At 45.9% G+C, this 25,971-nt stretch overlaps 1 protein-coding gene across 2 annotated transcripts in view; it reads left to right on the top strand.

Moving 5' to 3' along the window:
* The window catches only part of LOC551360 (transcription factor Ken), a 26,385-nt gene extending 414 nt beyond the window's left edge, over positions 1–25,971 (top strand). The window contains exons 1-6 of one of the 2 annotated variants that reach the window (XM_006566218.3): positions 1–2,714; positions 20,069–20,359; positions 20,488–20,660; positions 22,494–22,721; positions 22,812–23,103; positions 23,285–25,971. The exon at positions 1–2,714 is cut by the window's left edge and continues 414 nt beyond it. In XM_006566218.3, the coding sequence (XP_006566281.1) occupies positions 20,072–20,359; positions 20,488–20,660; positions 22,494–22,721; positions 22,812–23,103; positions 23,285–23,743 (1,440 nt within the window). In that variant the 5' untranslated portion in view covers positions 1–2,714; positions 20,069–20,071 and the 3' untranslated portion in view covers positions 23,744–25,971. Of the gene's footprint in view, positions 2,715–20,068; positions 20,360–20,487; positions 20,661–22,493; positions 22,722–22,811; positions 23,104–23,281 lie in introns of both variants that reach the window. The other variant, XM_016914454.2, reaches the window with a different exon arrangement.

The following is a 25,971-nucleotide window of genomic DNA, read 5'->3' as shown; positions in this document are numbered from 1 at the left end:
TGTGTTTCCTCGGGACCGACCGTGCGTGCGTGCGTGCGTGCGTGCGTGCGTGCGTGTGCGCGCGCGCGCGTGCGCGTGTGTGCGCGTCTCTCTCCTAAGCGAGTAAGGCCCGATTCGCCGCCACCATTCCCGCGGAAGGAACACGGTGATTGTCGAGGCGGCTCGGAACGAAATCGCGCAGCAAACGGAACGAGACGAGACGGGACGGGACGGGACGGGACGGGACGGGGCGGGACGGGGCGGGGCGCGGAGGGAAAACGAGGAGGGAGAGAAGGAGGGAAATTCAAGTGTGAGCGCGAATCGCGGTTGCCACGACAATTTCTAATCCGTTCAAGCCGCCGCCGCTGTGTGTGAAATCTCGGTGTGTGTCGCGCGCTCTGTCCGCCTCTCTGTCCGCGGAGAAAAGACGACGACGACGAACCGCTACCTTATATCAATCATTCGCCACGGGGGGGACGCTTCCTTTCCCCGAAACAAGAAGAAAGAAAGGGGTTGTTGTCGTTGTTGTTGTTGTTGTTGCGAGAGGAGGGAGGAGATTAGACGCGACTGACTGTGGAAAAGTGACAGCTCGGCCGTGAGTGGATATTACAACGTCGAGTGGAAAGCGATGGAAACGATCCGTCGTCGCCTCGTATGCTCGTGTCTCTTGGTGTCGTGCGCTACGAAACGCGGCTTGTGCCCAAGGTCGTCGTTGGTATCCCACCGGTAACCCACTTCCGGGACGAACAAGAGGAGGAGGAGGAGGAGGAAGAAGAAGAGGAAGAAGAAGAGGAGGAAGAGGAAGAAGAAGAGGAGGAAGAGGAAGAAGAAGAGGATCCTTGTGTGTCTGTGTGTGTGTGCGTGCGTGCGTGTCGTGCATCGTGGAGAAGAAAAAGGAAAAAGAAAAAAGTTGGGACCTCCTCTGAATAAATTCGAGATCCCCTTCCCCCGCTGCTTCCATAGACCCGGGCTCCTAGAAGAGAAGAAGTTTCGTAAAACGGATTACAAAACCAGAAGAGAAAGGAGACAGAGAAAGGGAGAGAGAGGCAGAGAGGAAGAAGAGAAGCAGGAGAGAGAGAGAGGGAGAGAGGAGAGCGCGCTGTGATCCGGCGCAGGAAATCGTAAAGGCGAACGATACGCAGTGGAGATACGGTGTTCGAGCACGAGTCGTTGTGGATCGTCCCCAGGAGGGTGGACGACGAGGAAACGCGGGGAGCCGTGGCTGCTCGGTGAAAGAAGCGAGCGTCGTCTGCTTCACTCTGCTACGTGGAGAAAGAAAGGAAAAGGAGAGAGAGAGAGAGGAGGAACTGTCTCTCTCTCTGTCGAGGACACCAGTTGCGGAGGACAAGTTTGAAAGACGATCCGGATGTGGCTGAATCCACTTGTTATCTTTCTCAGCCCTAACGAGATCGCGTATTTTTCCAATCTTCCGACTGCTGCTGCCACCACCACTACTCTACCACTGCTGCTCCTGCTGCTGCTACTACTACTACTACTACTGCTGCTGCTGCTTCGTTCTACTACCACCCTTCCAACCTCGAGACTCGATTTTCTCTCGCCGTCGTGGTGTCTCTCTCTCTCCACGATAAAAATCGATCCTCGCCTCGTCCTCATCAGATCCGGCCAGATCCGAGACGTTAACGCTCTTTTGTGTATAATAAAAGCTCCGTGAACGGTGGACGGAGACACGCGGACGGAGCGCGGAATTAAAAGTGCGCTTAAAAAGGTTAGCGGGATAAAAAAGGCGCGCGCGCGAAAGGATAAGAGAAAGGAATAGGAGCCACCTCCGAGTCCTTGAGAGTACCCAACGGGTAAAAGTGCCGCGCTCGGAGCCAGCCGGTTGACCCTGGCCAGCCAACGGAGCAGACCCCGTTGGAAAAAAGTTCTCCGCGTCGTCGCCGCCGCCGCCGCCGCCGTCGTCGTCGTCGTTACGATCCATCGAATCGTCGTCCCCGTTTCTCGAGGGAATCTCGCGTTTTCACGGAGTGAGAAAAAGTGGGAAAAACGGCCGAGAAAAGTGATCATGAGTCACGGTACCGAATTACGCCCTTCGGGATGATGACGATGATTATGATGATGATGATGATAATGATGACGATCGCCATGATGAGGAGACCGCGCGTGTGATAAATACGCCCTTTACGTGCCACGTGCGTCGATCGAAATCGAGAGCGAGCCTTCCCCCTGTCTGCCCCCTGTCTCCCCCCCACCCTCGCCCGAGTGCAAGCGACATCGATGATTCGCGGAAATCGGCTCGAATCGGCACCGACAACAGCCTCGTATCGAAACGCCAAGGACGTGAGATTCGTGAGTGTTTCCGAAAAGTGAAAAGAGAAGAGAGAAAAAGTGGGAAGAAGAAGAGAAGAAAAAAGTGTGATAATTCCGCGAGTGTATCGATAATAATACCGATTCGTCTCACCTCGTCGTCTCGTAAAGCGATCGGATTCGGTTGATGCTCGACCGTCTCGAGCCCGCGTTCCTCCGAGACGTGGTGCGATCTGTGGTGATACACGCTCCGGTACATCAATGTATGTCACGTGCATGTACCGTCGTCGTCCTCGTCGCCGCAATCATTTCGGGATTTCGGGTCGTCGGCTCGTGGAGATGCTTCGTGACTCCTCGAGAGAGTTTTAAGGGAAAAAATACCCGCCGACAGCCGACCGCCCTTCCTTGGATACCATTCGTTAACGGATTAATTGGATTACGGACGATTCGGAGAACAACGACAAACAAAGGTGAGCGTAGATGACGAGAAAGCCGTTTCAACCGTTTCGTGTAATATTCCAACCGTCCAGAAAACCGCAAACTCCCTTTCTCTAAATGTAATGTTTCGGCCAAACTTTTTTCTACGCGTCCAACGAACACGTGCGCGCGACTCCTTATCTCTATGCCTTTTAAATTTCGTTCGTCGCGTTATTGCCGTCGTAAAAGAGAGAAAAAGAAAGAAAGAGAGAGAGAGAAAGAGAAATGAAGCGCGTCCTTCGTTTATAAACTTCGTGTGTGTGTATATATATATATGTATAAAACGCGTGGAAACGTTGGACGAAAATGAAAATTGGGCAAGTTCAAGAGGGGGATATATTTCTCGATTGTATATTTTCCCGGGCTCGTATAGATTCCTCGTTCGACTGCGAACGATAACGAGGGAAATTATCGGAGCAGTGAACCGGCATTCCTTCGCGATTGGGCGCGAGAGACCGCGCGAATCGTGGCAGGCGAACCAATTCCACGTCTCCACGGTGGAGAGACAGGTATAGATGGATCGCGTTCGAAGGATCCGGGAAACGCGATCGAATCGCTTCAATGAAAAATTTTTCTCATTTCACGTAATGTGTATATATACACGTATAGTTGCAATATTACCTTATTACCTTACGTAACATTTTTCGAGCTACGTCTAATTGCGTAATCCAAAAGTGGAGATATTTGAAAGTATGTCGATACGTACATTTCTCCTTCCTTCCCCTATTCTCTCACGCGTCGAAGGATCCGTCAAGTCGGCGATGAAATTTATTCTCATTCGCTTCGAGAATTTGAAGAAGAAAAAAAAAAGAGGGATTTCAAATGTTGATGCGACACGAAACGGAACGAGATACTTTACGAATATTATTCGGCGCAGCGAGAAATACGCAACGCAATTTCACCGACAACTTCGTCGTTGTCCTTGCCGTTTCTTTTTATTGGCCATTGTTGTCCTTCGCCCGATATCTTGGCAATCTTCAGAAAAGTTTCGAATACAGAGAGAGAGAGAGAGGCTCGGTGTTGACTACCGACTCGTTTCGCGTAGCGGCATAAAAACGTTTCTTCCGAACGTGTAATTCAAGTTCAGGTGTTCCATGGTCGCGTATGAACGTCGGTTGCGCAACTGTTTTTAAAAGAGAGAGAGAGAGAGAGAGTGAGGGAAGGAGGAGAGGAGGGAGGGAGGGAAAAAGAAGAAGAAAAAAGAAAAAGAAGACGGAGGGAGGGACTTCTCGCGAGTTTCTTACAGTGGTGGTCATCAATGGCTCGCGATGACGGATCGTAAAGAAAAAGCGATCTCGAGTCAAGGTCGGGCTCGTCGAAAGGCGTCTTTACGTTCGCCATTTCGTATTCATGTGGCCATTATCTGCCGGATATATTTATGTTGCGCTCTCGGATAGTCGGTGCATTCGGTGGTATGGAATTCCACGCGAATATATATCATCCGTCTCCGAAACAATCTCCAGGGAAATAACCCTGCAACGAATTCGAAAATTCCTCGAAATTTCGCCTCGCTCGAAAATTTTTCACACCACAAATATACTTTTATTCTTGCAAAATACGAAACATTGTTGTATCGATCGACGTAGCGTTAATCTGAAAAACGATTACCGACCGAGCACTCGCGAAGAGAGGATATTTGAATATCCGTTCGCGAGTAACTTTTTCAAGCGTTCGGTTATCTCGAGCGGACCTCAAAAAAGGGAAATGGGAAGGATGAAACGAATCGTCTCTTTAACCGTTGATTTCGACTCGTCGAAAGGGAAGGCATTTCGCGTGCGATTAAAGGAACGAGAAGCTCGACGACGGCGCGATATATATATCTGCGCGGAAAACAATGCCTCTTGCATTGTACGTTACATCCGATCTATCGATATCCGATCATCGCTTCCGATGATCGATCCGACTAAATCGTTCGTGAATCACGTCCGATTGATCTTACGTAACAACGCTCGGTTTACGTTTCTTCCATTAATTACGGGCGACAGACAGGCAGGCAGGCAGGCAGGCAGGCAGGCAGGCAGGCAGGCAGGCAGGCAGGCAGGCAGGCAGGCAGGCAGGTAGGTAGGATAGGATAGGTGCATTTCCTTTCTCTCCTTCCACGTCCCGTGCACAATCGTTCGATCGATTATTCAAAATATTCCGCACATTTTGTATTTCAAAAGCTTATGTAACGAGAGATTATTATACGCGTTACGCGCGATATAACCAGAGAGAGGGAAAGAGATAGAGAGAGAGAAGAAAATGAAAAAGACCAAGGATTTCACCACTCGGTGGAGGAAAAAAATATCGGCTCCTCGAGAAATCGAATCTTGCGCATCTAGAAACAATTTCGAAAACCCTCCCCCCCTCTCTCCCCTCTTTCACGAATCTTCATCGAAGGATAGGAAATTGGATCTGACGAAGATCATTCTATGGCATCATTCTATTAAACGGAGGAAAAACGAGAGAGAGAGAGACCTGTGCAACGCGGTCGCGGGTATTATCGCTCCTATAGAAATGTTCGCAGTTGATAACAACAACTCGATTATCGCGGCCCGATTGTAACTAATATAGGTGCCGCGAGATAACTATAATCACGTACGGTAACGCGCCACCAGCCACGTACCGGGTGTGCGGAATTCCATCGCCTTCCGAAATAAATGCCCTTTTTTCAAAAACATCGATCTCTTCAACAACGGTTGAAAAAGAAGAAATAGAAGAAGAAGAAAAGTGTATTAATCGAATTCGAGGAGGGTGGATCTCTCTCTCTTTCTTTCTCACTCACTCCTCGTTTTCACCTTCCTCCAACCGCCGCCACGACAACGGTCTCTGTCTCCTCTTCCTTCTTCCTTCTCCTCGCTTCGCGCTCCTTTCCGCGATAAGGACGGGCGGCCTGCGGTTTTTTTATTAAGAGAGCGCTGGCTCGGGATTGGCGGCCGGTTTCCATGTGTAAGGGAAGCAAACACGTAAGCGCGTTAAATAAAGTTGCAATTAAAAGAGCTAAAAGCTGCGGCGGCGCAGCGACGGCGGACGCCTGCCCGACTCTCTCAAGGCCTCGGGCCTCGCCGGACCGTACTTCCGCTTCTGATTAGCTTCCTCTTTTCCCACATCGCTCTCTCTCTCTCTCTCTCTCTCTCTCCTCCTTTCTCTCCTCTTTCCATCCTCTCTCTCTTATCTCGCACCGTGGGAATCCTCTTCTCCCGACAATCTCTCTCTCTCTCTCTCTCTCTCTCTCTCTCTCTCTCTCTCTCTCTCTCTCTCTATATATATATATATATATATATATATATATATATATCTCTATATATATATATCTCCCTCCCTCTCTCCCTCCCTCCCTCTCTCTCTCTCTCTCTCTCTCTCTCTCTCTCTCTCTCTCTCTCTCTCTCTCTATCTATCTATCTATCTATCTATCTATCTATCTATCTATCTATCTATCTATCTATCTATCTATCTCTCTCTATCTCTCTCTCTCTCTCTCTCTCTCTCTCTCTCTCTAGAGAAAAATATAAATATAATTTTTCCAAATATATTTTTTCAAATACACGTATTTTTACGTATCTCGATCGAAAGGTTGGAAAATCATTGGCGCGTTGCGTAAAAAAAAAGAACGTTTCCCCGGGCGAAATGGAAAAGAGGAGTGGAGAGTGAGAGAGAGAGAGAGAGAGAGAGAGAGAGAAAAAGTTGGCCGCGCCGATTTTCAACGGTTCAAGTGACGACGGTCAGGCGAAAATGTTTCGCTCGTGCACTTTCACTCCCGAGTTTCGCCGAATCTTGTTCGATCGCGGGATATATTCATTACGATTCTATACCTGCCACGATCTTCTCACGGTTGTCTCTCTCTTCTCTCTGTTTTTTTTTCACGGTCAACGAGATTGGAAAAAAAAGAAAAAAAAGGGAATTAATTTCCCCTCCTTCGAGAAGAGCTCGAAAGCCGAGGCAGGAATTTTCCTGCGAGCCCGAGAAATGGAAATACATCGCGGCGTACGTCGCGACCTTGAACGATACTCTGCCGCTCGTCGCACGTTGGCGTTTCGAGAAAGAATTTGGCCGGATGGCAGTCACGTAGTACACGCTCCATTGCGGAATAATCTTCGGGTTATCTTTCAATGAAAACGTTCGCCTTCCTCCCTCCTTCCCCTCCAGAAATTTTCTCGAAAAGATTCTCCCTGACTGGCGTCCACCAATCGTATTTCCAATCCCTGAAACAGAGCGGAGATAGTAAGCAACATTTTGCTGCAACGAGTTTATTTCACCCACGCGAAAGCAACGTTCGTTCTCTCTTTTCCCTTGAAAAGTCAAATATATCGATCCTACTTTTCGAATTGTTCAATTGTTCTGGAAAGAGAAAATTTCCGTTCAGGAATTTAGATTATCCCGTTGTACGGTAATCTTCGATGGGTCGAAGACGATATTCTGGGAAAAATTTGGAAGAGGAGACGTGTATTATTTTTCCTGAAAAATAACTAACTCTCGTTACAGGGGCCGTGTGGCTCGTGGCGATTGTAAATCTTGATGGGGGGGCCCGCCGAGTATACAACGGCCGGCCGCCACGAGTATATACGTCGCCCGCCAACCCTTTCTACCTTCCCTTTCACTTTCATCTATCGTATTTATATATATATATATGCGCGCGCATACACGTTTCGAGGCCCCACACGCTTTCAGCGGGGACTCGCCGCCTCCTCGCTTCTCGCTCGCTACCCATTTTCGCTGCTACGTGGTGCGACGCGGTAGAAAAAAGGGAGGGGAGAGAGCGAAATGGGGAGGGAGAAAGAAATTATCGCTCGAATCGGCCTTCGGGGGATCGATTCGATCCAACTTCGATCCGAAAAACTTTTCCTTCCAACGGAGAGTATAACCTTTCTCTGTCTCTCTCTCTCGGATAATAAGCGAAGCGACGCGAGGCGCGCATGCGCGCGCGAGACGCCACTAGCACCGTCGGTGGAGCAACGGTGAAATTCGAAATGGTGGCCCGAACGGGAAGAAACGGGCGAACCTCGAGACTTTCTTCGCAAGTCGGATGAAATATGGCCGGTCGAGTTGCGAGTTTCGTACGACAGTGAAAGTGTCCCAATTCTCGGTAGAGAGAGAGAGAGAGAAGTTTCCGAAAACAGAGTTGACGCGGTAACGGAGAGAGAAAAAGAGAGATGGAGGGAGGGGGACGTAGGAGCGCGTAACCGATTGTCGGAAACGTAAGGTAATGTGTTAGAAGAACCTGTTATTCGCTCGTTCGAAGACAAATATAGGAGGCGTACGGGCGATAGGAAAATAAATTGTCGATAAATGGTTGTAGGGAGGGAGGGAGGGAGGAGGTGTTATTTCCGATATACCTACCGTGAGCGAATCGATTCCACCGCGAAACGACGAATCGATGGATAAAATGTCGCGGGAAAGGAGGGAAAGGTTTTTTAGGAATGATGTCACGCGCGAGTTTAGAAGGAAAGAGGTTTCGTACGTACGAGTTATATATATATAAATATGTGTGTGTATCGTTCGACCATTAGGAAAATCTGAAAAGATACTCGAATGGAAGAAGAAGAAGAGGAGGAGGAGGAGGAAAAGGAAGAGGAAAAATTCCAAAGTTATTTTTCACGAGTCTTAAATATATATGTATCTTTCGATTCCTTTTAAATTCTTCGTCTCTCTCTTCCTCGAACAATTTCTCACACGTTGGCGTCCGACAAGTTGCTGCGCTAGCTTTCGAACACTGTGTTGCAAATTGCAACCGCGATAAGAAATTATCGGTTAAACGGTCGGTTCTCGAAAAAGAGAACCGCCCACCTATCTACGACTTTTCCCCTTTTCTTTCTTTCTTTTTTTTTTTTTTTTTTTTTTAGGAGAACCGCATTTTTGTTTTGCAACGATAAGTTCTGCGTTGCCACGATCGGTGCTTCGATTGCCGTTCGACCGTCGAAAGAGTGTGTGTGTATGTGTGTGTGCGCGGCTCGCTCATTAAAGGCCACCGACGACTGTCTTCGATTGTTTTGTGATTTTATTCTACACAAGGTGCAAACGGTTTGCTATTATACGCGATCGATATCCCATTTTTCTTCCCTAGCTTCTCTTCGATTACGACTCCAATTCGATCGACATCCAATACGAATTTAACCTTTAACGTTTATATCCTCTCTCTCTCCGTTTTTTTCTTTTTTCTCCCCCCAATCCAACTTTTCGTTCAGGCTCCTTCTCTTCCATTCCCGTTGCTCGCGCTGTTCCATCCTTGGCGCCGAAACAGGCAGCAACAAACTTTCTCGCTCGGCGGTGCGCTAAGCCAGCGCCACGGCTTACCAGCGCGCCCCCCTCTCTCTCTCTCTTTCTCTCTCTCTCTGTCTGTCTCGCTCGCTCGCTCCTACGCACGCGCGAACCGACACCCGTAATTTCTCCTTCGTCCCTCTCGACGCTCTCGCCATCTTCCGTCTCCGTCTCGCGACGCGCCAATCATCCCCCCGTCGCAGCCGCCGCGTCCGACGACCTACATAACAACGAATTTCGCCCCGATTCGCTCCTCCTCCTCCTCCTCCGCACCTTTCGACACCATCCTTCCTCGTCCGAAAATTCGAGGGATCGTCCCCCACCCTTTTCAACTCGGATTCGCAGGAGAGGGAGGGGAGAGCGGGAAGTGGAAAAGATAGACGAAAAATCGTAACGCGGCGTTTGGAAATTGGCCGCGTTCACATGGAACAATGGGACAACGGTTGCGCGATATCGGCTCGCTTTTTCCCCCCTTTCAGGCTAGCTCTATCGATGATATACTTTTCGAGAGTTGATATATATCAAGAGAGAGAGAGAGAGAGAGAGAGAGAGAGAGAGAGAGAGAGAGAGAGAGAGAGAGAGAGAGAGAGAGAGAGAGAGAGAGAGAGAGAGAGAGCGTGTCTGAATGAGACGAGATTTTCCTCGCGCGCACTTTTCGGACACGGTGTACGCGAGCGAGCGAGCGAGCGAGCGTTACAGCGACAACGGTCCCCACCCACGGCGTGAGATCATTGCGATTACGTAAGTGTCCAGTGTGCAGCAGGAGCCGCGCATAAAAGTATCGCGTAGCACGGCGCATGCCGCTCTAGTCGACGCTTGGATCGTGTTGTCGTTCCACCGGATACCTCGACACTATGCCACCATTTCCAGGGAAAGGAGAGAATCGGCTCTCGATTTCTTTCGCGCCGCCTCTTTTCTCTCTCCGCCCGATTTTCCCCTTACGTTTAAAAAGACCGCTTTTTCGAGCACGAGGAGGAACTTTTCTCATAATTTCCTCCTCCCCTTCCTCCTTATACTTCTCCCTTCCTCTGAAGTGAATCCACGCGAGGGAATTTTTCTTTTATTTCTTTCATCGGATTAAAAATTCTCTCAGTTGGAGAGAGAAAGAGTTGGCTCGCCTTCTCGGTCGAATCTTGGCTTCGAGTTTCGAGCGCGAAAAGGTTAATACGACGCGGGGAGCGTCGACGAAACTGGGCTAAACGGTACAACGGCGGATAAGCGTAACGCGCAATTCGATATGAATAGCGGTATCAAAGTTCGATGCAGATAGCGAAAGGATGTAAAACGGAATTTCGATAAGAGGAGCGAGAGAGAGAGAAACATCGCTTCGATTCTCCGAGGCGTAAACATTTTTCGGTGCTGCACACGCATAAGATATAGGTGAGCCTTTTTTCTTCTTTTTCGCCAGCGCTGCGCGAATGAATGGAACAGTGGCGCCTCCAACTGGGCAGGATCCGAAAGGTACGGCGCGACGATCAGCCGCAATGGCGGGACATTGCATAACATTTTGAAAAGTTGGACGTAACGTGTCGGAAGTCGTCGTTAACTGGCGTGGTCCCGTCACGAATCACCAACCGCGAATAAACAAACGATCGACACTTTTCGTTTCTCCCTTTCTCCCTTTTCCCGCGATCGATATTATTATTGCGTGCAACATAGCTGCCGTGCGTCCAAAATAGTACGCTTTATATATTTATACGGGGAAATATAAAATAGGAAGAAAAGGGGAGGTGGATCGAGCGAGTTTTATTTCGAGAAAGCGCAGATATATACGAAGTTGCATAGAGAGAGAGAGAGAAGCAAGAGGGAAGGTGGTACTACTTCTCGCGAAACGTTGCTCATCGCATGGACGTTTCCGCCTGACTCATTTATAATACGGCGCGGCGCGAGCAAGGCCGAGCCAAAAGCAGCGATCTTGGCTTTATTAAAATATATCGGCTGCAAAAGCGACGCTCGTTCCAACATCGTAGCGTAAAAAAAAAAAAAAAAGGAAAAAAATTGTTCGAATTCCAAATAAACCGCTCTAATAAATTTACGATATAAAATAATAATAATAATAACAACGATCTAAAATCTCTCTAGAAAAGCGAATCTTTAATCGCTTGGTTGGACGATAAAACGCGGTCGCGCAACTTGGTTCGAAAACAAACAGGCGTGCGCGTCCTATTCGCCCGTCCGAATCGTTGGACGCGAGGAAACGCAGCAAAAAACGACACAACAACACAACTTGCTTGCCCTTCGGATCCGTCGAAACGTTGGTGGTGGTGGTGGTGGTGGTGGTGCGTGCGTGTCTAACCATAGTGAGAGACGAGAAAGGCAGGGGGAGGGGGAGCGGGAGCGCGCGCGGAGAGGATTAGGGGAGGGGGGAGAGGGGAAGAGGGAGGGGAAGAACGATCGCGATTGCGTAACGCGAATGCACGCCGGGTATCTCGCATGCTGCCGCTACTACGTGTAGGTGTATGTAGATCTTCTAGGTAGTGAAAGGTCATCCGTTTAATAGTCCTGAATCGCGGCGACTGTATATATATATATATATATATATATATATATATATATATATGTACATATTTATATGCGCGATCGGGCGGCCGATGACTAACTCTCCTTCGTCCAAGAAGCGAAGAGAGGCTCCTCCGCTGCATCTCCGCCGATGCGCAGTAAAAGGTGCAGCAGCAGCAGCAGCACGACGATGATGATGATGATGATGATGATGCCAGAGCCTTTGACATTGAACGGATCGAAATCTCGCTCCGTTTTTTTTTTTCTTTTTTCCTTTCCACTCGCGTTTATTTATTCGACGTCGGCCGCTTGCTTCCCTTCCTCTTCCTTTTGCAACTTACCTCGTGGCAACATCGCCTCTTCTTCCAATAATTGCACACACGTCGATCGATGGGATGGAAAATGATGAAAGAAAAAAAAAAAAAAAGGAAGCGAGAAAGAAAGAAAGGGAAAGAGAAGGATCGAGGATTTTCCAGGAAGAGAGGGGTAACGCGATTTGTGACGTTGTCGTCTCGACAACGTACGAGGAGGATACGCGGCACACGAGAGAAGAGAAGAGATCGTTTGTTACATAAGAGGGACGCAACGCGTTGTGTGTGTCGCGGCTTAAAGGCCGGTACACAACGGAGCCTGTTTACAGAGGAGCCGTGCACTTATAGTACAACGCAACGCGAGGTAACGCGTTGCACGCGTGTGCGCCACTCTCGTCGATGTAAGGGGAGAAAGGACGAGCGTCGAGAATCGAAAGAGCAACGTTGCCAAAGTCTATGCTTTGAGACTTCATTTCTCTCTCTCTCTTCTTTTTTCCCTCCTCCTACTCTTTCTCTCTTTCTGTCTCTCTCTCTGTTTTTTCCTCGGGAATCTCGATTCTCCTCGAGCCGCCGACACCTTCGAAACGACGCGTTTCCGCGTTTCCACGTGATCCTGGCCAGCCACACAACGCTACTCCACCGCTCGGCCGTCCTTCTGGTTATGCAACTGTTAAAAAGTGAGCGACGCTCAATATTACATCTGACATCATGTTTATCGCCGCGAATTCCTTAAAAGGCTTAATAAGCCGCGGCTCGAGAAAAATAATCGAAAGTGTCGGACGACGATTTTGAGAGAAACCAAGAAGAAAAAACAACTCTTCTCGGATCTCGCAATATTTATTCATTTCCTTCCCTGATCTTCCAAAATCTTTTCGACGAAGAAACGAGAGAAAGACAACCAATTTCCGCTCCCTAATCGTTCTATCATCTACACGTCTTAAACGTCTTCCAATTTCGAGCGAATTTTCTCGACCAACTCGAGAATCTCGAGACCGGGCGAGAAAGAGAGACGATAGGCTCGCGGCGCCCCTGGACGGAGAGCGAGGGAAGAAGCAGTGCGAGCAAGGCGCGTGCGCGCGTAACAAACATGCCCTTCAGATCTACAATGATGGAGCGTCTATTAGAGAAGGCGATTGTTCTTATATAATGAATGGATCATGTAACTAGCCGCTTCGCGGACTCGCTTCGAGGAACGAGAGGCAGAAAGAGAGACGAGGAGAGAGCGGGGAGAGAGAGAGGGAGGGAGGGAGGGAGAAAGAGAGACGAGTTCCCGCGTGCAACACAGCGTACGAACGAGCGAGCGCTCGTATATACACGCACGCACGCGCGCACACAAGGACGTGGAACGTGTGTCACGTACAACGTATACGTACGTATACGTACCTGGGCGAGAGCGTGTGCGGCCACGTACCAGTTAGAGTCGGCTAGGTTGGTACGTAAGTGCAGCTGAAAAGGCTTTTTACTTTCTGGCCTTGAACGAAATGTATCCGGTGACTCGACGACCGCCGATCGGCCGAGGGAATTCTGTCGTCGTCGTCGTCGTCGTTCCCCTACGTAACCGCCGCCGAGAGAGAGAGATAGAGATAGAGATAGAGATAGAGATAGATAGAGAGGGGGAGATATACGAGTCCTTCTCTTAAACGACTCGTCCGATCCTTGTTATTTTTTGACACGCGCCTCTTCCATATATATATATACACCTATTATAATCCATCTCTCTCGCCCTTCCCAATAATAACTTCTCTTCTTCCTCCTTCTCCTCTGGACACAAGCAGGACAGAATAATAATAATAATAATAATAATAATACACACATCGACACCGCGAGTCGGTGGCGCAACTCGAAACTCCACCGATCCGGAGAAACTCGAACTCTCGCGCCCATCGTGTCCTCCTCCCGCGTCACTCCCCCCTCCCCCCTCCTCCCTCCTCCCTCTCCGCCGAGAGAGACAAAATTTTATCCACGCGTAAAATTTTTTCGGGTAACGATGATAATAATAATACTCGTGTTTATAATATAATATAATGCTCTATCATCCTTCTATTTTTCTGCGATTCCCTCGAGAGGGAAAGAAAGGGAAAATAAATATATCGTAATCCATTTCTCGCGTTCCATTTTTTATATCGCTCTTTTTTCGTAATATCGAAAGGCGGGAGAAGTGGGGGAGAGAGGGATTTTCGTAAGACTGCGGTTGAAAAGCGAGCGAGAGGGACGTGGAGAGAAATGTGGAGGAGGAGGAGGAGAAAGAGAGAGAGAGAGAGAGAGTACGTCACAGTCGACGGAGCGATGCGCAAGAGAGGGAGAGCGTGAGAGACCAGTTGGAAAAATAGTGATTCGAAATCGGGGGAAAGGTGTGAGTCACGGGGTGTCATAACCCTGCCACCTCTCGATTTTACAATTACTCTCTTTCCTTTTCAAATAAATCGATAATATCCGAGAATCAATTTATTTTTTCTCTCCGATCTTCGAGCTTCGAGTTCGTCGAATGAATATAAAAAAAATTGGATCGAGAATTAAAAAGAGAAAATTAATTTTTCCGAGATTGTAAAAAAAATTGGATCGAGAATTAAAAAGAGAAAATTAATCTTTCCGAGATTATAAAAAAAATTGGATCGAGAATTAAAAAGAAAATTAATTTTTTCGAGATTATAAAAAAATTGGATCGAGAATTAAAAAGAGAAAATTAATTTTTCCGAGATTATAAAAAAAATTGGATCGAGAATTAAAAAGAGAAAATTAATTTTTCCGAGATTATAAAAAAAATTGGATCGAGAATTAAAAAGAGAAAATTAATCTTTCCGAGATTATAAAAAAATTGGATCGAGAATTAAAAAGAGAAAATTAATTTTTCCAAGATTATAAGAAAAATTGGATCGAGAATTAAAAAGAGAAAATTAATCTTTCCGAGATTATAAAAAAATTTGGATCGAGAATTAAAAAGAGAAAATTAATTTTTCCGAGATTGTAAAAAAAATTGGATCGAGAATTAAAGAGAAAATTAATTTTTCCGAGATTATAAAAAAAATTGGATCGAGAATTAAAAAGAGAAAATTAATCTTTCCGAGATTATAAAAAAATTGGATCGAGAATTAAAAAGAGAAAATTAATTTTTCCAAGATTATAAGAAAAATTGGATCGAGAATTAAAAAGAGAAAATTAATCTTTCCGAGATTATAAAAAAATTTGGATCGAGAATTAAAAAGAGAAAATTAATTTTTCCGAGATTGTAAAAAAAATTGGATCGAGAATTAAAGAGAAAATTAATTTTTCCGAGATTATAAAAAAAATTGGATCGAGAATTAAAAAGAGAAAATTAATTTTTCCGAGATTATAAGAAAAATTGGATCGAGAATTAAAAAAAGAAAATTAATTTTTCCGAGATTAAAAAAGATCGATTGGTTTTGGAAAAAATGGATGGCAACATTAAACGGGCATTGCATCGGTTTGCGAGAGTCGATGGAATTTCTTCTCTCTCTCTCGTTGATGATATTTTGCGGTGACTCCCCCCCTCCTCTCCGCCCCCCATTTGAATGGTGTTCCGAACGAGTGCTTTTCGAAGCGTCCTCGCAACGCGCGCGCGCACGCACGTACGTACGGGCCCCGACGAGACCGCGAAACACGGCCTATTGAGGCCTGGGCGAAACGTAATTGGGCCCACAAAAAATGGAGCGGAAACGGCCGGACCCCATTACAGGCCTCGTAACGAGTTCTCCGCGCGTTGCTCAATCCGCGCGCTGCGCGCGGTTTCAACCCGCCTCGCCTTAATCCTCCGCGATCCGTTTCTCCGTCGCGGAGGAATATAATAACGCCGGCTACGGATATATTATATCCGTACGACGAATTCGCGCGAATGCAGCTTTTTCTAGTCCGTGACCGTAACTGCGAAGAGAAAAGAAAGAGGAAAGGAGAGAGAGAGAGAGAAAAATTGGACAAGTTACCTCACCTCACCTTACACTCACCTTACCTCGCCTTACCTTACCTGAAATGATCGCGTTCGATAGTCCGGTTACGTTTCGCTTTCGCGTAACTCGGATCCTACCGCTTTCTTCGTTATTTAATTGTCGGTAGAAAGTATCTAAAACGTGTATGTGTATGTATATATGTATATATATACGTACGTTTGTCAACGAGAAATCGATCCTTAAAAATGGAATCGTTGTCGAAAAGTTCGTTAATATCGATTCGTATTATTCGCCTCAAACGCGATTAGCGATATGTTATATTGAGCGATGATATCGAATCGTAGCCCGGCAGCGTCGAGAAAACGCTATCTCTTCGGAACAATTATCGTTTCGATCGATTTCTCTCAAAAGATACATGCTTTACCGTACAAGAGAAAAAAACCGAGAGTTTTTAAAAAAAAAAAAAAAAAAAGACGAGAAAGGTCTTTTTCCAAAAAAAAAAAAATGTAATCGAGAATCAAAAATATTTATATTCGTACATCTCGATGATCGAGGCTTCTCGTTGGGTTTTTCGTACGAGGGACGAGAGAGAGAGAGAGAGAGAGAGAGAGAGAGAGAGAGAGAGAGAGAGAGAGAGAGGGAGAGGGGGATAAATCTTTTTCACAGGCACCGATGCTGGTGCCTACTATCCTCCCCCTCTCGGGCCCCGTTGTCTCGCGCTTTAATTTCCAGCCTCGACATTTGCGTAACCCAGTTTCGCCATTGTTCGATTCAATGGTAGATCGTAACGTCCGCCATCCGGATAGAAGATTATAATGCTCGCGTGTATATGGCACTGCGCATCGTTGCGCCTCGGGTGTGTGAGTGTGAACGCGCTTGGACGGTGTGCGCGTGCAACTCTCCGTGTCGCACTGTCGTGCCGAAAGTGCGCGCGCGAGCGCGAGCTCGTATTAGTATGCCGGGGCGATAAGCGAGCGCGACGAGAGTTCGCGCAACGAAATTTACGAATTCCGCCAACTTTCTCCTCTTGTTCTTATCTCCGCTCACTCGCTGCTCGACGCTGCTCAACCTCGCACCGTTGCACCAATTCCCACTGTGCATCGTGCATCTTTCTCCTTTTCCCTGCTCGAAAGCATAACCCAGCCTTTACGTCTTACACGATTTCGTTTGCACACGAGACGACCGACACGCGGTTCTAGCGATTGTCCCTCCCAATGTAACGCTCGTTCGATAATCCGATGATTATTCCCTTTCGTCGTCGAACGATGAAAAATTGGCGTGAAAAAGAAGGAAAAAAGAGAAAGAGAAAGAAATCGATCGATCGATCTTTTTACGAACACATCGAATCGCGTATTTCGTATCGCGTCTCGCGTTACTTTCATCCGTCAAATATAAGCGTTTGAGCAATATCGCCACATATACATTCGCGTCCAGCAAATGTCATTGTTAGAAGTTGTAGGTATGGAAATGTGTACGCGTTACGAAATATACCAGGTACTACAGGTATTTGAAGTAGGAATAACGCTTCGCGTCTATTTTATATAATTTTCACGGTGTAGAAAGTAATAGCTTAAATATCGCGATGAACTATCGCGATGAACGATCGCGATGATGATTGTAGCAAATCGCACCACGTCACAGTAGGAAACGTTCATATCCATACTACTATTCACTGCTGAAAGGGTTAATAAATGACACGGTCACTTTTACGACGTGAGGATTAATTCGCAGGCGAGGTCGCTACGAGGTGTAATGCGACGTGTGAAAACCGTGAATAGGAGGAGGGAGAGAGAGAGAGAGAGAGAGAGAAAAAAAGAAAAAAAAAAGAAAAAGAAAAAAGAAAAAAGAAACGTGTAAATACCGATACTATAGATAAAAAACTAGTTTTCTTATCATCAACTTCGCCGCCAACTCGGTAAAAAGCTTCGTAAACTCGTTCGATGATACGCGAAGATGATACGCGATACACGAACGGAAGAGACGACTCGAAAGCGAATAAGAACGCGTCTTTTTTTCGACGTTTCTTTCTCACGAGAAGGGAGAACGCAGCAGGGGGACAGACACAGGAAAGGAACGCTCCAATTTCTCGATCGAGGAGAGAAATTTCGTATCCACCGCCAAAGCGCACCGCGTGGAGGACGGGCTCCGATTTATCGACGCACAGCAAGGTAGAACTCGACGAAGCCGCGAGCGGTTACCGACGCGTCGGTTAGACGAGCGACCGAGGAGAGGGCAGCACCTACAAAGAGGTACGCGCGCGCCGTTCCCGCGAAGTAAAATCGGCGGGTTTGGATCGTTCACAACCCCCCCCTCCCTCCGCCCAGAGTAAAACAAGTGGGCCAGAGTTTCTGCATGCAGTGGCACGGGGCCTTGCCCCCACTTACCACGAATGGCACGAGACCCCGCCCGGCGAGTCTTCAAGGCCTAAATAGAAGAAGAAAGACGGACGAACGAACGTAAGCGTAAGCGTGGACGTAATGCAAGCCGGTCGGCCAGCGATTGACCCTGAACTTCACGAGCCGTGCCTGCTAACGCCAGCAACAAACGGCGCAGACGCACCAGCGATCATTTCCTTATTCAGCGATTTTCTTCGTAAACCGAGAGGCAACCGTATGCGCACGCTTACCATTACCAGTAATGCTACCATGTTTCTCGCCCAAGGACCGCTTTTTTTCTCCCCTCTCTCTCTCTCCTTTTCCCCGAGAGAGAGATCTGTCTCTCGATTCGCTTCTTCGCAGTTATATCTTATATCTCGTTCGATCTTCGGGTAGGAGAGGTTTGATACGATATATCCCCGTATCGGCGTTCAACTTTTTACATCAAAGATCGATATCTCTCTAGAGATACGCCGACGTTTTATCTCTCTCGTTTTTAAAAGTGAAAATAAACGGCGATTCTTGAAAATACCGTCGAATAGCATCGAAAATTGGCCTTGATCTCGGAATAACGGATTAACGAAAGAAAGCATACGTATACGTGATCGCGCAAGGAAACAACACACCGGGATTCGCGCCCTCCTCGCGACTCTTACCCAAGGTCTTCCCTTTCCAATCCGATCGGATCACTCATCCAAGGCAAACTTACGTTGATGAATACCCGCTGTGACGAACTCCTATATCATTCCACCGTCACGTGAACCAACGTTTGACCAACGAAATTATCTTCGATTATCGATCTTATATTATCTTATACGCTCTCCTATTTTCCTTAAAATCCGTGGAAACAATTTAATACGATTATAAACAGAAATTTCGTTCTCTCTCGTTCGACTCGAAACAATTTATCAAGTTGAGTCGATGACGAATCATTCTTTGCACTGGGCAAGGAAAAAGAGAGAAAAAAAATTTTTTCGTCCTCTACACGGAATCGTGAAACTCTTTCCCGGGCTGGGACACGTTTGACATTGCGGAACAATCGGCATTCATTTCGTAATATTAATTACACTTTTGCCGAGAGAGTGCATAAAACGTGAAATCAAACTTTCTCTGCCGCGGCTTCTTCCCTTGGGAAACGAAACGACAAATCATCAAATATGTCGAATTCTAACCTGATCGAGAGAAGAAGAATAAAAATAAAAAGAAAAAAATTTAGAAAAACGCGCATTCGTCATTATAGTGAAATGTAATTTACGAGTACTCATTTTTCAACCGTTATTATTTTCTATGTCGTTCGATTCACTCGTCCTCCCCCCTCCTCTCCCAAAGTCTCTGGACGATCGATCGATGGCGCGATTCCATCTTGCGTTTATCGATGCAACTATATCATCGTCACCGAAAACTCCCTTCTCGTAAAAAAGACGTAAAAAAACGATTCTATTTCAATAATCTATTCCAACGATTTTAGCGAAGAAGAGAATTCGTTCGAATCGAGAATGGCAACAATTCGAACGAATAACCTGAATAACCGTTTTTATTCCGTGTTATTCTCCGTTTAAAAAAAGGGAAAAAAAAAAAAGCAAGAAAGCCGAGGCGAGGCGAGAAACGTCGGAGAAACGTGAGAAACGTAATCTCGTGACACGTCACCGCCTTCCGCCGTTTCCACGACGCGTATAGGCGGGGCGAGCAAGGATGAAATTAGTGTAACGAAGCCTGCCTCTCTTTCCCTCTCTCTCTGGCGCGCGCGCACGACGAGACGAGCATTAATTTTTATTGGGTTAAGGACGCGAGCAAAGCGCGTATATCTCGCTCCTTCTTTTCGCCTCGTTGCGAAAAGAATTTCGACGGAAAACGTTTTCGTTTCTTTCCATTCCCTCGACACAATAACAAACCTACCAAACTATACTATATATATATATATGTATATATATATATACACAAACTATGCCTATTGGAGGATAGATAGGGAGATGGAGAAACGCATCGAGCAATATAAATAATAATAAGAATCGACCCGTTGTTCCAGACGATGTATACTGACGGTCTCCTTACACTCCACTATGGGAAGCATCCGGCGACCTTGGCCGCGGAGGTCGGAGCCTGGTACACCGGGGACCGTCACGTGGACGTGACGTTGGCATGCGACGATGGGTCGGTAGTGAAGGCCCATCGCGTTGTTCTGGCCGCAGCTAGTCCCCTTTTGGCTAGTCTCCTTCGTAACCCCGCCCTGGACCACGTGGTCCACTTGTCAGGGGTGCGAAAAACCCAGCTCACCCACCTCCTGGAATTCCTCTACAACGGAGAAGCCCTCATCCCGGTAAGCGTCCTTCTCCTTTTTTTTTTTTTTTTTCTCTCTTCTTCGGACAAACTTGTCGTCGGAAGAAACATGGGATATTCATATATATATATATATGTGTATAAATAAAAGAAACTCGTATCCGACAGTCGACGGAGCTCACGCCGCTCAGGGAATTGTTCGAGCTTCTTCAGATAAAGTCGGAGCTGTTCGAGCCTAATCAACCGCAGACCTCCGCCAACTCCGACCCCGAAAGGATACCCACCCCCCAACCCTCCGAGGGCCAGGAGAGCTCCAGCTACGAATCGCAGTACGACGGCAGGTCGGTAACTAAGATTCTCTTTTTATCTTCGCGTGATCGACCGAGCTCCCCTTCCTTTCGCGCTCGGTCGAACCGACAATTCGATTCCCCTCCCCGGCGGATTTTTTCAGGTAATTCGAAATGATTTCACGCGCCAATTAATAACGCTCGAAAAACTTTTGTGCTCGATTGTTTTTCGTATCTTTATGAGTAAACAAGAGAGAATTTTAAAGAATTTTAATGTTGTTGTCGTTTCGCGGGATATTTCGACAATATCGACGGAGCAATGTCGTTTTCCACTTTTTTCGTTTTATCGACGCGCTCTCACATTCATCCTCTGTTATTCTTATTTTTCATTCCTTCTATATTCTTCTTATACTATTCATCGTCAATTTCTTAACGAATAGAAATAATTTCCTTATTTAATACTGCTCTCATCCTCTGTTATTCTTATTTTTCACTCGTTCTATTTATATTTTTCTTAATATATTTTTCTTAATATATATATTTTTCTTATTTAATATTGCTCTCACATTCACCATTTGTTATTTTTATTTTTCATTCCTTCTATATTCTTCTTATATTCATCATCAATTTCTTATTCTTATTTTTCATTCCTTCTATATTCTTCTTATATTCATCATCAATTTCTTAACGAATAGAAATAATTTCCTTATTTAATACTGCTCTCATTCACCATCTGTTATTCTTATTTTTCACTCGTTCTATATATTTTTCTTAATATATTTTTCTTAATATATTTTTCTCTAATAGAATAGAAATAATTTCCTTATTTAATACTGCTCTCACATTCACCCTCTGTTATTCTTATTTTTCATTCCTTTTATATTCTTCTTATATTTATCATCAATTTCTTATTCTTATTTTTCATTCTATATTCTTCTTATATTCATCATCAATTTCTTAACGAATAGAAATAATTTCCTTATTTAATACTGCTCTCATCCTCTGTTATGTTATTCTTATTTTTCACTCGTTCTATATATTTTTCTTAATATATTTTTCTTAATATATTTTTCTCTAATAGAATAGAAATAATTTCCTTATTTAATACTGTTCTCACATTCACCCTTTATTATTCTTATTTTTCATTCCTTCTATATTCTTCTTATATTCATCATCAATTTCTTATTCTTATTTTTCATTCCTTCTATATTTTTCTTATATTCATCATCAATTTCTTATTCTTATTTTTCATTCCTTCTATATTCTTCTTATATTCATCATCAATTTCTTAACGAATAGAAATAATTTCCTTATTTAATACTGCTCTCACATTCATCCTCTGTTATTCTTATTTTTCACTCGTTTTATATATTCTTCTTAATAGAATAGAAATAATTTCGTTATTTAATACTGCTCTCACATTCATCCTCTGTTATTCTTATTTTTCACTCGTTCTATATATTCTTCTTAATAGAATAGAAATAATTTAATAATTTATTTAATACTGCTCTCACATTCACCCTCTGTATTTTTTTATTTTCCTTCTTTCTATCATAAATTTTTTAAATAGAAATTAATTTCGTAATTAAATAACAAATTAATTAATACTGCTCTTATTTTTTCTATCCCAATAACGAAAAATCAAACTCATTTAATCAAACCTCGTTACAAAATTTTGAGAATAATATTTCAAAAATTACATCGAATTAAAAAATCGAAAAATGTACTTCGATCGCCATTTAATTCGAAGAATTCGTAAAGAAAGCCGTAGCCGTTCGAATCGTTCAAGAACACTTAAGAAAATTAAAAATTTCGAACCTCTCTTTTTCATCCCCTTTCCTTCGCCACTTTCGAAAACTCGACAAATGACGACAATCTTTCACACAGACAATCCAACAATCCCGCGGACTGTTGCTCGGTGCTCATAAAGACGGAGGGCTGCGAGGAGGAGGCGGAGGTGGACGTGGAGGGCGTGGAGGAGGCGCTGCTCACCGAGGGGAACAGGGAGAGCAGCATAGAACCGCCTAGGCGGAGGGACAGCTCCGACCCCGTGAATCTGAGCTTGAACTCGGGCACGTCGACCACCAGCGAGAGTTCCCACGACATCGTGCCCAGGTAAAATAAAAAAAAATTAACAACCGTCCTTTCGAAACCTCCCCCCCCCCCCCTTTCTTACTTTTAATCATCGTTTCTTACCGATTCCAGGCCGGAGAAACAGTTGCTGGAGAGGCGGGAGTCACTGGAGGAGGCGGAGGAGAGGAGGAGGCAGCTGGCCGCCCGGCTAGCGCTAGGCCTGGAGCCCGGGAAGCGAAAGCCCGAGGAGATCCCGATCCCGCCCGCCGAGGCGTACATCGTGACCCCTCACAGGAAGCGAAGGCCAGGCTTCCACAACGCGCCCGCACAGAACCCTGCCTTCGTCCCGTTCAACCCCGGATTCGAGACCCCGAGGAGATTGCAAGCGCCTCGTCCCCTCAGCGTCTCCACACCCCCCTACCTGGTACGTGTCATGTACGAGGCAGCTGTAGCTGTCGCGATATCCCCGCCTCCCAAGAGGCAGGGAAAAAGATATATACATATATATATATAGAGAGAGAGTGGGAGAGAGAGAGAGAGAGAAAGAGAGAGGGATAAAGATAAACGGGGGGGTTTTCGTTGGTTTGTTTCGTTTCCGGCAGCAGGACAGGTCGGTGACGCCGCCCGGTGGATCGCACAGGCCGCCAAGCGCCGACCCAGCGACGGCCGCAGGCCTGGAACCGCCCTGGGGCTCATGGGCGCTGCCCTCGACCAGGGCACCGCCCCCCCCGCCCACGGACGACCCGCCGAAATCGACCCCGGTGCGGGAGTACAGGTGCAGCTATTGCGGGAAACAGTTCGGTATGTCGTGGAACCTCAAGACCCACCTAAGGGTGCACACGGGCGAGAAACCGTTCGCGTGCAGGCTGTGCGTCGCAATGTTCAAGCAGAAGGCCCACCTGTTGAAGCATCTATGCTCGGTGCACAGAGGGGTAATAGCGGCCCCGGACAACACCTTCACCTGTTGCTTCTGCTCGTTGAGCTTCGACAGCCTTCAAGAGCTCATCAGGCATCTGTCCGGGCCCCACAACAATCTGCTGCTCAGCAAGAATCTGCACGACTAGCAGCACCACCAGCGGCGGCGCGAATAACGCGTCCCCACCACCTCGCCCTCGCCCCCCGTCGCCCCACCCTACCGCCCGGTGCCTCGACGACCCGTCTCCCCCCACCCGCCCCGCGGCCGCCCGTCCGCTCCCCCCACCATCGTCGCGTTCGTCCGCCTCCCCGCTCCCCGCCTCTCACTCGTCCCCGAACAAGCAATATCTCGAGAATATCGATCCGAGAGGGGGGGAAAGGAAAAGTGGGAAAGTCAAGGAGAGGAGCGAAATTCGGATTTCAGGAGAGAGGAGAAATCGCGGGAGTGGCTTGGTTTCGAGTGAATTCGAACTTTTCCGAGATACGATGATAACGATCATGATGATGATGATGATAATAATAATAATAATAATAATAGTCTTCTCCTTCGCCATATTTTTGAGTATATCGATCTCGAGGTTCGTGTATTCGTTCAATTATTATTATTACTCCTGTAACACCTTTCTCCCGAGGATAGACGGACTATAATTTAAATCGTATCGCATCTTTTTCGAACTTTTCGCGATTTCTTTTTTCTTTCTCTTGTCACGAATCTCTTTCCCCTCTCCTTGCCCTCTTCCCCCGCCCCCTTTCTTCGAGAGAGAAAGAAACGGCAAGAAGCACCGGAACAGTCTTTCGCTTAATTAAAAAAGGAAGAAAAGAGAAGAGCGTTGCGCCGTTTTCGCGAACGATTTCCAAAAGTTATATATACGAAAACGACGCAACGAAGAATTCTCCAACGAACGCTTGTTTATTATTATTATTATTATTATTATTATTATTATTATAAGCGATGACCAGTAACTCTGACCAAATAACATATTTCCGGCGATCGACGGATTCGTGTATCGGAAGTGTGTGTGTGTGTCGGACTAATGTTCAACGGTCTCCTCGCGTTAAGGAAACGTTAAAGAGAGTCGAAAACAGAAAAAAAACGAGGATAAAGTATATATAAAGATATAAGAAAAAGAAAAAGATAGAAAAGATACATAAAGAGATACACACAAAATGTATATATATATATATATACGAAACGAGAGTCGAGAGTCAATTACGACCAGTTTGTCGCGGAGCGCTCGTAATAATTTATCGATCGATCGTGCAAACTATACATACAATGCTCGAGTATGTGTGTGTGTATATATATATATATATATTCGCGTTAAGTGAATTCGACACGCATCCTTCTCTCGTCGCGTCTTTTACTTGTCCTTTGAGCAGAAGGAACAGAGAGGGAGATTGCTTTGTTTTAGAAAGAAACGCTTCCCGTGACGCGTCACGTGACGCGCAACAGAGCCGCAGCGAAAAAAAAAAAGAGAAGGAGAAGAAGAAGAAGAAGAACCTCTCGTTTACCTCAGATCGCGCGCAAAACAATCTCACAAAATGTGTAAATAATAATAATAATAACGTTTTACCGTTTTATGTAGTAGGTAGTAGGAAACAATGCGGACGGATTTAATTTATTTTACACTTTGAAAAAAGGGACCAACTGATTTTTTTCCACCGATTTCTGTCTTAGGTAGATTTTAGGTATCCTGCCCTGTCAATCGCCTCGAAAAAAAGAAAAACAAATTTGCTTTGCTGGAGAGCTGTGAAAGCCGGTATTTCGGAAGGAAGAGTAAAAGGGGGAAAAAAAAAAAAGAGAGAGAAAGAAGAGGGGGAAAAAAGAAAAAAAAAGGAAAAAATTGTCTAATCGTAAACATAAACGCGGATAAAAAAGGATACGATCGGGCTCTGTTCCCCTTTCGTCCCGCGAAGAGGAGGAACGTTTATCGGGCGATTTTAAAGATGGAAGAAACGACAATAATTGTTGTTGTTGTTGTTGTTGTTGTTGTTATTATTATTTTTTTTTTCAAACTGTTGTCCAGAGAGAGAGAGAGAGTGAGAGAGTGAGAGCGTGAGCGTGAGCGTGAGCGTGAGCGAGCGAGCGAGAGAGAGAGAGAGAGAGACGTTGAAGAAACGTTGCCCAATGTTCTTCCACGTGATTCAACAATCCTCGTCTTCCAATCGATCGTGAACAACAACCCTTCCTCCCTTTTCATCCTTTTATCCCATCTTGCGTTCTTTATCCATCCACGCGAAACGTTTGTTTTGGTATCTCAGCGACTCGAGTGCCTTGTCAAAATGGGTCCAAAAAATTGGTCGATTGGGCAGTGATTTCATGTGTTCATAGGCTTAAGATTACGCGTAAGATGATGACGAAATACACGAGCTCGCT

The sequence above is a fragment of the Apis mellifera genome, linkage group LG10, assembly GCF_003254395.2.
Source record: "Apis mellifera strain DH4 linkage group LG10, Amel_HAv3.1, whole genome shotgun sequence".
NCBI classification, from domain to species: Eukaryota; Metazoa; Arthropoda; class Insecta; order Hymenoptera; family Apidae; genus Apis; species Apis mellifera.
The sequence above is the reverse complement of the archived record's forward strand: the minus strand, read 5'-3'. Positions and strand labels throughout refer to the sequence as shown.